The sequence below is a fragment of the Marmota monax genome, unplaced genomic scaffold, assembly GCF_021218885.2.
Source record: "Marmota monax isolate L192 unplaced genomic scaffold, Marmota_monax_Labrador192_F-V1.1 WCK01_AAM20220418_F8-fsc00254, whole genome shotgun sequence".
NCBI classification, from domain to species: Eukaryota; Metazoa; Chordata; class Mammalia; order Rodentia; family Sciuridae; genus Marmota; species Marmota monax.
In genome coordinates, this window is record NW_026694584.1 from 244849 (window position 1) to 258478 (window position 13630).

The 13630-nt window shown below is 52.6% G+C and overlaps 1 protein-coding gene across 4 annotated transcripts in view; it reads right to left on the reverse strand.

Annotated features, from left to right (window-relative positions):
- Positions 1 to 2815: 2815 nt before the first annotated feature.
- The window catches only part of Ppp4r1 (protein phosphatase 4 regulatory subunit 1), a 51210-nt gene continuing 40395 nt past the window's right edge, over positions 2816 to 13630 (reverse strand). For all 4 annotated transcript variants that reach the window (XM_046421424.2, XM_046421423.2, XM_046421425.1 and 1 more), the window contains 9 exons: positions 13156 to 13325; positions 11526 to 11621; positions 10780 to 10965; positions 9656 to 9817; positions 7364 to 7464; positions 5656 to 5776; positions 5438 to 5572; positions 5020 to 5161; positions 2816 to 3785 (listed from right to left, as the gene is read on the reverse strand). In XM_046421424.2, the coding sequence (XP_046277380.1) occupies positions 3622 to 3785; positions 5020 to 5161; positions 5438 to 5572; positions 5656 to 5776; positions 7364 to 7464; positions 9656 to 9817; positions 10780 to 10965; positions 11526 to 11621; positions 13156 to 13325 (1277 nt within the window). In that variant the 3' untranslated portion in view covers positions 2816 to 3621. The remainder of the gene's footprint in view (positions 3786 to 5019; positions 5162 to 5437; positions 5573 to 5655; positions 5777 to 7363; positions 7465 to 9655; positions 9818 to 10779; positions 10966 to 11525; positions 11622 to 13155; positions 13326 to 13630) is intronic.

The window sequence follows — 13630 nt, forward strand, 5'->3', positions numbered from 1 at the left end:
AAAACTAAATAAATAAAGGTTGTGTCCATCTAAAAATAAAAGCAAACACAACAACTAAGCCACCCAGCAGAGTCTGTGGTCCCGCTGCCCACCTCCTGAGCCCTCCCTGTCCCCTGTCCTCCACACCTTAGCTCCTGGGGGCCAGGCTGGCCCTGCACTATGCTGGCATCTGCTGGGGACAAGTCTGACTCAAGGATCTCTGTCAAGAACTGTGAGCTGTGCCCTATTGTCTCATGAACAGGTCAAAATGCTACTCGCAGCTGCCTGGCAGACAATTACTGACATCCAGCGTGGAACAGTCACACAGCACAGGAGCTGACTGAAGCTGGGGGTGGGTGGCGCACACCTGGGATCCCAGTGACTCTGAGGCTGAGGAAGGGGGATCTCAAGTTCAAGGCCATCCTCAGCAACTCAGTGAGACCCTGTCTCAAATATAAGAAAGGGGGCTGGGGTATTGGCCCAGTGTGTGGCACTGGGTTCCATCCTTAGCACTATATAAAACTAGCTAAATAAAGGCACTATGTCCATCTACAACTAAAAATCATCAAAAAGAATTAAGAACGGTCAGGGGAGGTGGCTCAGTGACAAGCCCCCCCCAAACCCACGTTTTGAGCTTGGAGTTGCTCTTTTCCTCCCTTGCCTCATCATCAGTTCCATCCTGAACTATCCACAGAAGCGTTCCTGCGCACCAGGGGCTGGGCCTGCCCGTGTCATCTCCCCACAGCGGTCAGCACAGTCTTGATGACCACACAGCCCCTGAACTGTTTGGGGACTTTTGCCCCAACCTTCCCAGGCCAGGCACAACCCGCTTCCCTGGACATAGACTGGCCCAATGTAAAGGGGAACTTCTGTCAACCAAGAGAAGGGAGCAGGTGTCACACCAATGCCCAGAGAGGATGACAAGCCCCAAGGAGGCGTCCCTGCCCCATGGCTGCAGACCCCCGAGGCAGGCATCCCTGCCAGAGGCAGGCACACTGACCACTGTACCACTCAGGCATGGCTGACCCTGGGAGTCAGAGGGTTCTAGAAGAAACTGACAGGTACCACTGGGACTTCAGGACATAGCTCACGCGCCCCTCAAGCAGCCGAGCAGGTAGCCTGGCTTCCTGGGGAGTCAACAAGGGCCACAGGGAACCCGCAAAGGTGGAAAAACTTCCTCCTCCCAAACAAGGGGAGGGCAAGCGGGTGCTGCCAGGGGAGGCTGGGGGTGGGAAACTGCAGTCACACCAGTTCCTGGGGGACTGAAAGATGTGGCTGTCCTCTCCATCCCCAGTTTCTCAAAAGCCCCTAGTGGCTCAGGACGGTCTCAGATTAGCTCCCGCATTAGACCCTATCACGCATTCATTCCCATTTGTATTATTTACATGCTGGTTTTTTTTTTTTGCGGGGGGACCTCGAGATTAAACCCAGGGCCCTCGACCCCTACACCCCAGCCCTGTTTTGGATTTGATTTAGAGACAGGACCTCACTGAGTTGCTTAGGGCCTCACTGTTGCTGAAGCTGGCTTTGAACTTGCCATCCGCCTGCCTCAGCCTCCCGAGTCCTGGGGTGACAGGCGTGGGCCACCGTGCCACATGCTGTTTGTTGTCCTTGGTACTGGGGAGAGAACCCCGGGCCCTTTACCACTGAGCTACCACCCAGCCCATATTTGAGACAGGGGCTGACTAGGCTGCCCAGACTAGCCTACAACTCGCTCTCCTGCCTTGGCCAAGTGGCTGTGATGACAGGTGTGGCCACCATGCCAGCGCAGACAACTGTTATGGGAATGTCACCTTTTTATGTTTGCCGGTTTTTCCGCATCCTGGATGGAGATTTCATGAGCTCTGGACACATGTCCCCTCTCTGCACGGTTCCATGCTGCTTAGATGCCCAGTTTTCTCTCTCAGCAGAGCTTGTGCAGTGAGGGCTGCACAGTGGACAGGACCCAGCGCCCCTTCCTGAAGGAAGGCCATCCCTCAGCTCACCGTGCACACCACAGCCACCAGCAGACAGGGGAGGCCAGAGAGGGGCTCGTCAGCTGGCCCAGCATGGGAGAACCTGGGACGCACTGATGGGAGCTGCTAAATGACGCGGTGCCTGTGTCCACTCACGTGGGAACTGAGGTCACACAGGGAAACCAAGAGGGGACTGGAGGGCAGCAGCACCAAGCTAGAGAGCCGGCTTGGGCACTCTGACACCCCAGGCATGAGCTCTCCACGCCGAAGTGCACATCCCCACTGCCACCTTCTAAAAGGCAGCTGTGCAGGACACATTGCGGTGCACAGGGCCGAGTCCTGAGGGAAGAGGGCGTCATGGTGGGAATAGCAGGAAGCCCGCACCTCGGATCTCGGCTAAGGGACATCGGGAGGTCCCATCTGCTGGTTGGCATTTGCCTGGACGCCCCCCCCCCCCCAGGGCCCACGAAGCAAGAACAAACGAGGCCGGTCACACAAGAGGCAGCTGGTACCTCCCCACCCACACCCAGGGTCCACTTCCTGAAGTCCCCACTGTGCGTCAGCAGCACCACCACCAGGGAGTGCTGGGCTTTCACCCTGGGCTCCGGGGACACCAGGTGTACACACGGCACCTTCTAGAAGCACCTCTGATGACCTCCTGTGGGAAGGGCAGGTACTGACCCTACTTTACAGACGAGGCCGAGATGCCCAGGTTAGCATCCTGTTCTGGTCACCTGAGGCTGCGGAGGGAAGCTCAGGAGGCCTGGCCTCTGCCAAGAGGACACCCGAGCAGACAACACAGGCAGAGTCCAGACAGACCACCGTGCTATTTAAAAGACCAATATTTTAATCTAGTTTCCCCATTTATACTAAATCATTAATACAGGTCACAAATTGCATTTATTTGTAGACATCTAGAAAACAATCCAAAGTGTAAACACCTCTCTGTATAGATCTTATTAATAAACTTTATTTGGACAAGAGAACTTGTGCCTCGACAGTTCCAACAACATGATTAAGACTGCAGCACTCCCAAGAGTGGTCACAGGTATGTACAGCATGTGAAGAAAAGTCGCCCCTCGGAGCTGACCATGATCAAGTTAAAAACCCCGACATAACAATATGCGTGCTAAGAAATCTCCTTCAGTCATGACCAGCATGAGAAACTCCAGGACAGAGACACCAGCAAACGTCTGTAAGTGCGCACAGCAATATGCTGCATCTGAGTTAAAATCAGACTCCACTGCAGTGTCAGCCTCAGCCCTCGGGAGACCCGCCCACAGCCTCCTCCTCCTGAGCCCAGCGGGACTCTTGGCCCGGCGGCAGACGGCAATGCTGAAGGTCTTCCGCCTGGGTGCGCGTGGCCTCTGGCTCCGAGGATCTCAGTGACCAGAGAGAGAGCAGCGCAGCTCTGGGGGAGCCAGTCCCGGCCACAGGGGAGACGCCTGTGGTTCAAGTGTCGTCAGTCAGGAAGACGAAGGAGTTAAGGCTTCGGTGACAGTTATAATCCTCTGAGAAGTTACTTCCCTTGAAGTCAAGATAGTCGTGTCTACTGGACTGCTCTTGACTCACCCTGCTCTCAGTGTGGGCCAGGCGCCTGCGGTGGAGTCTGCAAGGGGAGGGTCCGTCCTCCCTCCCTCTGCCCCGCCCAGGGCGCAGCCTCGGGGAGGCAGGAGGACTCGGGCACCTAGTAGGTCGAGGAGGCTGTGCTCGTGGCGTCTTGGGAGACTTTGGTAGTGGCAGGGTGGGTGCTGGCAAAGTACTTGACGTCGCTGTCTTGGTCCATCTGCAGGGCCATGATAGTCTGCTCCACCGCTTCCTGGTAGCAGCTGGCAGAGGCCAGGAAGTACTCTGCAAGGACAGGCGGGCATCGTGAGCCACCGTCAGCAAGGAGGAAGTCCAGCTACCACCAACAGGGCCTGCCGACCAGTGTCGCACAGGCCGTGCCCGGTCACGCACGGCACTCACATGTCCTTATGACACCAGGCATCTCATTTAGAGCAGCTGGGGAGGATGGGGCAGAGAGGAATGAAGGGAGGGGAGGGGGTCCAGGGGCAGGAAGGACAGCAGAGTGAATCAGACACTGGCACCACCTGTGTTCACACTGACCACATGACCTGTGTGACTCCACAGCATGTTCCATCACAAGGAGGAGAAGCTATACTCCATGTAGGTACAATGTGTCAAAATGCAGTCTACTGCCGTGTATGACTAATGACAACAAATTAGGGAAAAAAGGAGAAAAAGAACAGCTAAGGAATGTGAAAACTAAGAAAGACATGAACACAATATGCCCTTTGTAATCCCAGCAGCTCAGGAGGCTGACGCAGGAGGATCTCAAGTTCAAAGCCAACCTTAGCAAAAGTGAGGCCCTAAACAACTCAGTGAGACCATCTCTAAATCAAATCCAAAATAGGGCTGGGGAGGTGGCTCAGGGGTCGAGTGCCCTTGAGTTCAATTCCCTCCCCTACCACCCAAAAAACTGCTTTTTTAGCCATTAAAACACTGCCAACACCCCCCCTCCCCAACACACACACACACACACACATTCTCTCTAAAAACCAAGCCAAACCCTTCTTCTCTAGCCATTTTATCCTTTTACATTTTTATGTGTGTGTGTGTGTGGGGGGGGGCGGGAGTGCAGTGTGTGGTACTGGGATTGAACCCAGGGGTGCTCTACACTAAGCTACATTCTCAACACTTTTTTAAAAATTTTAATTTTTGAGACAGGGCCTGAGTTACTGGAGCTGGCCTCCAAAAATTTGCCATCCTGCTGCCTCAGCCTCCTGAGTTGCTGGATTACAGGCGTGCACCACTGCATCCAGCTAGCCTGGCCCAGCAGTCACACGGTGTGCACAGGCAGCAGCTGGCACACAGCCACGTGCTAGCACCCACCCCCATCACTGTTTTCAGCTGTAAAAATGGTAAGTGCCCAAGATTAAAAATAAAAAAAAGCACAGAGCACTAATGAGGAGCCCGTTATGGCTGCGCCTCATGCCCTGCTACCAGAGCACTCCTATACACGTGGGGCTCCTGGCCATCCTGAGCCTGGTGCCCACTGCATGCTCCAGCCCTCTCCACCTACCCTTCTCCAGCAGAGTCTGTCTCAGGGTCTTGGCGAGCAGCACTCGGACGTTGGGGACCCTGTCGTTCGCCAGGGTCAGCAGGTGTGGCATCAGGTGCACAGCAAACTGCTCCATGGGGAGGCAGTCGTCCTCGATGACAGTCTGGAGGAGGGCGCAGGAGGGAGTCGGGGCAGGCTCTGGTGCACAGGGCGTGCGGGAGTGCATGGACATGGGGTGCCCCACGGCGCAACAGCGTGCGTACTGTCACCAGGGAAGGTGCCCAGCTGGCAGGGAGGGAAGGACTAGCAGAGACCAGGAGCCACATAGAGGCCACTGGTGGGCTCTGTCCCCAGCAGTGAGGAGGCAGGGGTGATTAAGATGGGGGTGGCCAGCCAGGGCGCCAGGCCAATCCCCAGGGACACCCCTGGGCCTGCTCACCTGGCAGACGAAGACAAAGGCTTGTCGCCCAGACCACTTGGGGCACCTGCCAAAATTCTCCACCAGCTCATTGATGAGGTCCATGCCGAAGGTCGGGGGTGTGGCCATATGCAGCTTCTTCACCATCTCGCTGACCTGCAGGGAGCACGGACAATGAGGCCAGCCTCTGCTGAGAGCCGGGGAGCAGAATCTGCCAGGAAGCCAGGGCGTGGACCCACCAGCTTGTAGGAGATCCAGCGGACCGAGGAGACCTTGTCCGCGCACAGACTCAGGGCGATGGGACGCAGGTAGTCGTAGACGTCCCGGGGGCTGTACAGCTCCAGGAGCAAGGTCAGCTGCCTACAAAGACGGACACCAGGACGTCAAGAGCCAGCCAATGTCCAGACACAGACGGCAAGTAAACACAGGCCACTCGTCTCAGACTGCACCCCGGGACAGAGCCACGCCAGGGACACAGCAGGCCTCCCCACCCAGACCACCACAGCCTGCGGTCGCCAGGACACACACTCCGCACCGCAGCTCGAGGTGACGTCTTCCCACAAAATGCCAGGAGCACAAAGCTGTGGAATTCTGGGCCCTCTGTCCCGTGGCTTGTTCCCATAGGTCCACACTGGAAGCATGGCCCCTAAGTGACAGTGATGAGGTGGTGGCAACTCTGGGAGGTGGCGCCAGGGGCAGGTGACCAGATCATGGTGTGCTGCCCCGACCAGTGGAGGCTCACTGTCTCGTGGGAATGGCCAGGTCTCCCTAGCCTGGTGAATTCCCAGAGGGTGGTCATCACAGGAGTGAGCCTGGCCCCTTGGCCTTTGGCTCAAATGGTGGCTCATTCCCTTGCTGTTCAGTGCCACGCTGTGACGGAGCCAGGCAGCAGCACCCACCATTTACACTGACCAGCCTCCAGAAATCTGAGCACATAAACTCTCCTTTACACACTGGCCAGCATCCTGTGTTTTGTGACAGCTACACAGGACACACTAGGGCACATGAGGACTGAGAAAGCGCAAAGCCCTTCCTGGAGTGTTCAGCTGGAGCCTGGCACATTTCCCACAGGACGAGCTGAGAAACCCTGTCGGCAAACACGTGTGCTCAGTAGGAAGTTCAGCAGAACAGGGGTCTATTGTGCTCCTGTCACAACAGGGGGCCACTGTGCACCTGTCACAACAGGGGGCCACTATGCACCTGTTGGGACTCCAGCAGCCTCCAGGGATGACCGCAGAGGGCCCCCCTGAAACTGCCTATCCTGTCTGGGGGAACCTGAGGACCTCTAGGACATCAAAGAGCATTACTTCCCAGAATGACAAGCGGGACACACCAATAGTCTGGCCTGCGTAACGTGTGGGTGGAAGAGGTGCCTGCTGCCACAGGTGAGACGAAGCCACCGGAAAGGCAGCCGGCTTCCCAGGCCAGGTGTGGGCTTGCACAGTGGCTGGAAGGTGACGAACACAGGTGCTTGCGTACTTGTAAACTGTTGCCTACAGGGTCCTCTCCCCTGGGTCAGGAGGGAGGTCCCTCAGGTGTCAACAACACTGGGTGGCACAGGGCGCTCCGGGACCTTTTCTCACATGTAGGGAAAGCCCCAGGCCCCTGAGGGAGGCCATGGGCATAGGCTCACAGGAAGTGCTAGGGAGGGTGGGCACATGCTGCACCCCAGCGGGGGTGGGAAGCCTTCCTGAGCAAAGGCCCCTGGCTGACGTCCAGCCAACATCGCCTGCTGCTACCACGGGGACCCCAAGGACTGAGGGTGGCATGCTAGCAAGAGGAGAGGCCAACGCCACGGAAAAGCGATGTGCCACAGCGAGCCTGGGGGCCAGGGCGGCTCGCACCTTTCTCACAGCAGATGGAGTCCTGCACCCCAAGAAGTGCCCAAGGAACTGCCAGAGACCTGGCCCTGCTCCAAGCGGGAGAGAGGAGGGCAGCCCGACTTACTCAGCCAGCTCCGCACGGAAACGCCAGTTCCTGCTGTTGTCGGTCACTAGGAACTCCTGCAGCTGGTACAAGTACTCTCTCCTCTTGTCAATGTGAAGGAGCTGCGCACAAAACACAGCGTCTCACTCACCAGGACGAGGAGAGACGCCGCCCCTGGCCTGCTGCAGAGTGGACTCGAGTGTGGCTGCCCAGCGCTCTAGAGAAGCAGGGCCCGCTGGCACCGTGTAGCAGAGATGCTCGACTCGATTTCCCAAGTGACCCACTTGGCCTGCAGAGCCACTGTCGCTCTGGAAGAAGTCTTGGTTCCCTCGAGGCTGCGGCAGGCCTGCACTACCCTTGGGCTCCCCTCACATGTACCCCGAAACAGTGACTGCCCCTACATGTGCAACAAGGCCAGTGAACGCCCTGTCACACAGAGTAGGTACTTAATGCAGATTTGAGCAAAAAGATAAACGCACCCGACAACTGCTCTGCCCGTGCCTACAGGCCGACCGGGCGCAGACACCCGCCCCACAGGGGCACAGCTGGAGGACAGGTGGAGCCCGAGGAAACGCTGACGACACCTGTGGGCGTTGCTAGAGCCCCCTGACCAGGAGTCATTCCCAAACTATCCCACGAGTGTTGTAGGACACGGGAGCGACCAGCTGTCAGCACTGCACAGAATGAGCCTTCATGCCAGCCGAGGAAGCGATGTGGAAGAGGGAGGAGAAGAAGGGCCAGAGCTGGGCCAAGCAGCTGTCTACCACCTTCCACATTTACAAGTACTGGACAATTCACTTCAATTTCAAAAGCAAACTCAATAATTCAGAGCAAAACAACTTCTTGGCTCCTGTCTCCTGAAAAAGCCTGACAGGTGCCCAGGAGCACAGTGCATGGCGGGCTCGACGCACAGGCCTGCCCACAGACAGCTCCACACTCTGGCCCCCACAGCCCAGGCTCAGACAGACATGGGCCATGAGACACGGAGTAAGTGAATTCTCCAGTCCGCGGCCACACTGGAGAGCGCTTTGAAAGGGAGATGAAAGGACCGCGCATCTTTTCTAGGGAAAAAGATGTCAAGACTTCAACAGCATCCGCTCAGCAATTTCTTGCTGATCCCAAGGGTGAAAGGTTCATAATGCAGGAATCAAATGGATGCCATGACCAAATGACCAGACACGTCACCAGAATACAAGGGCCGACACCATGTCACCCTAAGGCAAAACATGGAAAATAACTGACAACTCACCCAGGAAGACCAGGTAGACAGTATGCCTGTGAAAGCCCCGGCTTAATCAGAATCAAGCTGCATGGCAACACCTAGACAAATCCAAACCAGGGGGTAACGTGCAGAACACCTGGCTGGACTCTCACAAAATGTCAGTGGCACTGAGAAGTCATGTGACCAGGCACAGAGGCACCCGCCTGTCATCCAAGCAGCTGTGGGGGCCAAGGCAAGAGGATTCCAAGTTCAAGATCAGCCTCAGCAACTTAGCAAGGCCCTAAACAATTTATCAAGACCTTCTCTCAAAATATAAATAAATAAATGGCTGGGTTTGTGGCTAAGTGCCCCTGGGTGCAACCCTGGTACCCCACCAAAAAACAAAACAAACAAATAGGGAAAATGTTCTGAGGAAGAGCTAAAACATTTAAATTCAACATGTTGGACTTTGAATTAAAAGGATAAAAGCTATAAAGGACATAATTGAAACAAAAAAATTTCAGTCTGCTCTGTATAAAATAGTCTTAACAAAGTCAGTTTTTTTTTTCCCAAAAGCAGGATTATAATTTCTTCCATATACAATTACTTTTCTAATTCAAACTACTTTAAGATGGGTGGTGGCAGAGGGGCTGGCCCTGGGTTCCATCCCCAGGACAACTAGTTCAAGGTGACAGTCTGAGAAGCAGGCCATCTGTGAACCCAGGCCCCCACCCAGGACAGCAGAGGGCCAGTGTCAAAGGAGTAAGCACTCCTGGAAGGCCACAGAACACAAGCCCACGGTTCCTAAGAGGTTAAATGTGTATCTTATTCTACAACGCCAAAAAAGAAAACGGTACACGTTTGTACACATTTGTTTAAAAATTAATGTTGGCATAAATTTGAATTAAAAAAATTAAATGACACGAGCAAACTTTATCAGAATGAGGCTTTTTTTTCCCCTCAAGTCACATCTTACCACCAACTCAGGGGTGTATTTCCTTATAAAGGAACACACAGAAATCCTGCTGATCACCAAAGACACAAAACATAAACAAAATTTTAGATTTATATTGGAATTTCATTATGTTTTATGTGAAAAGTTTTAAAGTTACCTTCAGAAAATCATGCAAGTGTTTAAGGACACCTATCCTGACTTCATCGAGGTCTTTTAAAAATCCATTAAAAATTGGAACCAGATCTGCAGCTGTCAACTGATCCCCAAGAATAACCGCAAGTTCATGGATGGAGAATGCTAAGGTTCTTCGGACTTTCCACTGCAGAACAAAAGCTACGTTAGCAAGTTAAATACAAGTGCACAGTACTTTGAATATTAATCTCAAAATATAAGAGCAAACACATAATAGTAGAAATAATGGATGCTAAATTTTAAACATCTATTATGAGAATTAAAATATATATATATATATATATATATATATATATATATATATATATATATATATATATATATTTATCTGCTTTCCATTTCCCTTTCATTTATGAAGAAAACGATGCTTGAGGGAATCCCTAACGGACCAGTTTTGCCATTCTGTGACCATTAGGTCCCTGATTTTCTGATGTCCACAGGACTCAAAGGCTACCTGGCTCCATCCCACTTGACTCTTCAGAAGTTGTTTCAAGTCTTAGATAAAAACCAATAAAATTTGTTTGTATGGAACTGACAACTTAAATACAAGAATAGGAAAATCTTTTGTGTACAGCCCTTGGAAAAGAACTCAACAGAAATCTCATTTGCTAAGAAACTAAGTTAAAAACATCTTTTCCTCCACATGGCCTTAATTTAAAAACTGACACTGTGACTTAAAACTTCACCTACAGAAGCATTTCCACCAACAGCTTCGCAGCAGCCCCTACACTTGACGTATACCCATTTGCTCAGGTTCACACATAACAGGTGGAGGCAGAGATGTCTGATGAGGAGAGGGGACAGGCAGGCACAGGAGCCCCGGGAATGTTGTGGAATGGAGACCATCAACTCCAAGGCAGAGGACCTAGTACTCTATGGAGACGGGGCCCCTGTGGTTCCATTCAAATGAAGCCCTGCGATACACTCCAGAGGCCAGACGCTGGAATCCTGATGCAAAACACTCGCTGACATGACCTTTAAGCTCACCCATATAAGATTGACTGAAACAGAAACTCTCTAGGCTTTAAAAGCCAAAAAATGTGGGCCTTGTGTGTATAGGGTGCCTGGTCCCACCTCAGCCTCACCCACCTGCATGTCCGAGGCCAGGGTCTCATAGGTCTCTCGCAGGCAGTGCCAGTTCTGCCGGCCGAGGGTCAAGGCCACGCCCGGGAGGCTGTACGCACAGTGCTTAGCGATCTCAGTGTCAACCGTCTGTGCACGAGAGGGGTCCGTCATAGATAGATACTGATCTAGCAAAGCCTGAGGCACAACATCCTAATGAATAAAGAGGACAGTAACACATTTTGAGCATTTAAATGTACTTTCAGCAGTTTAGACATAAATCAGGTAAAAATTACTTATTTTTTTAAAAGTACTTTTTTGGTTGTCAACGGACCTTTATTTTATATGTGGTGTTGAGAATCAAACCCAGGGCCTCACGTGTTAGGCAAGTGTTCTACCACGCCACTTTTAAGCACCTGGATTTTAAGGTTGAATTTTAGGCTATTAGTAATTGCAAAGAGATAAGAAACACATACTAAGGAAAACGTGTGTGTACAAAGCAAAACTAGAGCTAATTAAGATCTTAAACAATAAACAGCATAAAGACCAGTTAGAATTAATTACTAAATTTAAAAGCTAAGTTACAGATAAGGCCGCACTGTGGTGGCCTGGGATGATCCTGCTTCTCTTGAGAGGTGAAAAGGGGTACCCGTGTGCTCACAGACCTGTGAAGGTCTGTGAGGGAAAACCTGGTGGGGATGGCCCTGGGGGAGGTTCCCTGCTGTGTGTCCTCGCCCAGCATGATCCCCCCAACCCCACCCAGCGGGGCTCACCTGCACTTTGGCCCGCCTCTCCTCCTCAGGGCTGAAGCCACTGCTGGTGCTCATGTCCGAGTCGTCATGGGCATAGTGAGGAGTGGAGTCCACGCCCTGTTGGGAAACAGACATGCTTAGAGAGTCCTTCTCCTCCAAGTTGTCCTCATTAAAACCATTTTACTAGGCTACTTACCTCTCAAGGCTGCCATACAGATAGGAACACATATCAACTCTTGAGGTTTTTATGAGTCTCTAAACACATGGCCTTGGGCTGGGTGCAGCTCAGCTCCGTGCAAAGCACTTGCCTTGCACGCCCAAGGCCCTGCTTGATCCCCAGCACCATGAGCACACACAAGCCCAGCCCCAGGCCCGTGAGAACCTCCTCTGCTTTAAAGCAAGCTTGCCGAGAAGCTGCTCAATCTGTGAATATTCACTCCAGGAAAATGAGAGTGATTAAAAAGTCCATCTGCAGGGCTGGGGCTGGGCTCAGTGGTAGAGCACTCTGCCTAGCTTGTGTGAGGCACTGAGTTCCCTCCTTGGGATCACATTGAAAAAAATCAATAAACAAATAAAATAAAGGTATTGTGTCCATCTACAACTAAAAAAAATATTTTTTAAAGCAGATTTGAAAATAGTTTTGCAATGGACTAAATATTTTGAATTAGCTCATTCATAAAACAGTACTCCGAGGCTTCTTTCAGTCAACTGTCCGAGAGGCCACTGGGTGTCATACACAGTGTCTCTTCTGTTTGTTCTTGGCTCTTTAATATCTAATTCCGAAACATCTACTTTTAACCACAGAACTCTCCTTCACACAAAGCCAACAAATAAAAAACCATCTAAAATGCAGATATAGCACAGCAGTCAAAACTCCAACAGTCGGCATTTCCCTCCAGAGCACTGGTGTTCTGCAGATCTCTGACACACCAGACGTCACCCAACAAACACTAAAGCAAATGCACCAGAGCTCCAAGAACCTGCCGTCCCCAAAGAGTAAGAGCGCGCTTTCCTGAGCTTATCACTCGAGCCACTAGGACCTGGGGCCACTGGATTCTGGCATTGAGTGGCATGTTCCCTCTCTGCCTTTAAACCACCCAGGGAGAAGGGACAGAGCAACTGCCGCTGGCTGCTGGGGCTGTCGTGGGAGACCAGGGAAGGACCATGTGGATTCACAAGAGCGCAGTGACGACGAGGCTCGTAACAGTACCCACCCTCACACTCGAGTCCAGACAATGCCACTGGCCCTCCGCAACGTGGCCTCAAGTCCCGATCTTCTCAGAACACTGTGTTGCTTGCTGCAGTGAAATGGTCCGACCAGAAACAAAGCACCTCTCCAAAAAGAAAAGGGAAGAGTTAATTATTCTTAATAAAGGGCTTTGTTTCCAGTAAGACTATTTCACTGCAGTGAGCTACGTTAGCATGAAGCCCACCATATGGCCCCAGGCAGGACTGGGGCACTCCCCAGGCATTCACTACGGCACAGCGTCACAAGGACAGGACGTGGATAGTCGCTTTTACTCTGTGCAAGAGGACGTGGTAAACCGGCAGCCCCAGAACATGCTAACTAGACGTGATTAGCCACAGCCATCCCCACCAAGGCCGCTGAGGCAAACCGCTGTCGCGCGGTCAACACCTCGTGGTTCGTTACCTCAACGGCATCGCAGATTAAAGGCACAGAATCATCTTGAGTTAGTTTACAATTTGGTAGCTCATTTATACCCGGTTCGTCTTGCAGGTCACTCTTTTCCACGCTGCCGGTCTCCTCGTGAGCATCCAGACAGGAAGCGCGCAGTGCGGCCGACAGCACTTCCACTTGTGCTGCAGGCAGAAGAGGGAGACAGTGAGCGGGACGGGCTCTGGCGTGCTCCTCCACGGCACAGCACAAGGCACCATCAAAGGACGGATGTGTTTTTACACCGCATAAAAAAGCTGAAAAAAATGTCTACTATTGTAAATCATTAGTCCCTCCAGAAAAGAGGAGACCACTAATATGCTAATAGGCCTCCACGGGTCAGTCGCGCCACCCGCTACCGCACACCGCTCTGCGTCAGGAGGAGAGATGCTACCTAGGTGCTGGAGGGACTCGAGTCTGACATGAAAGGAGTCAGTCGAGAGAGTGGACC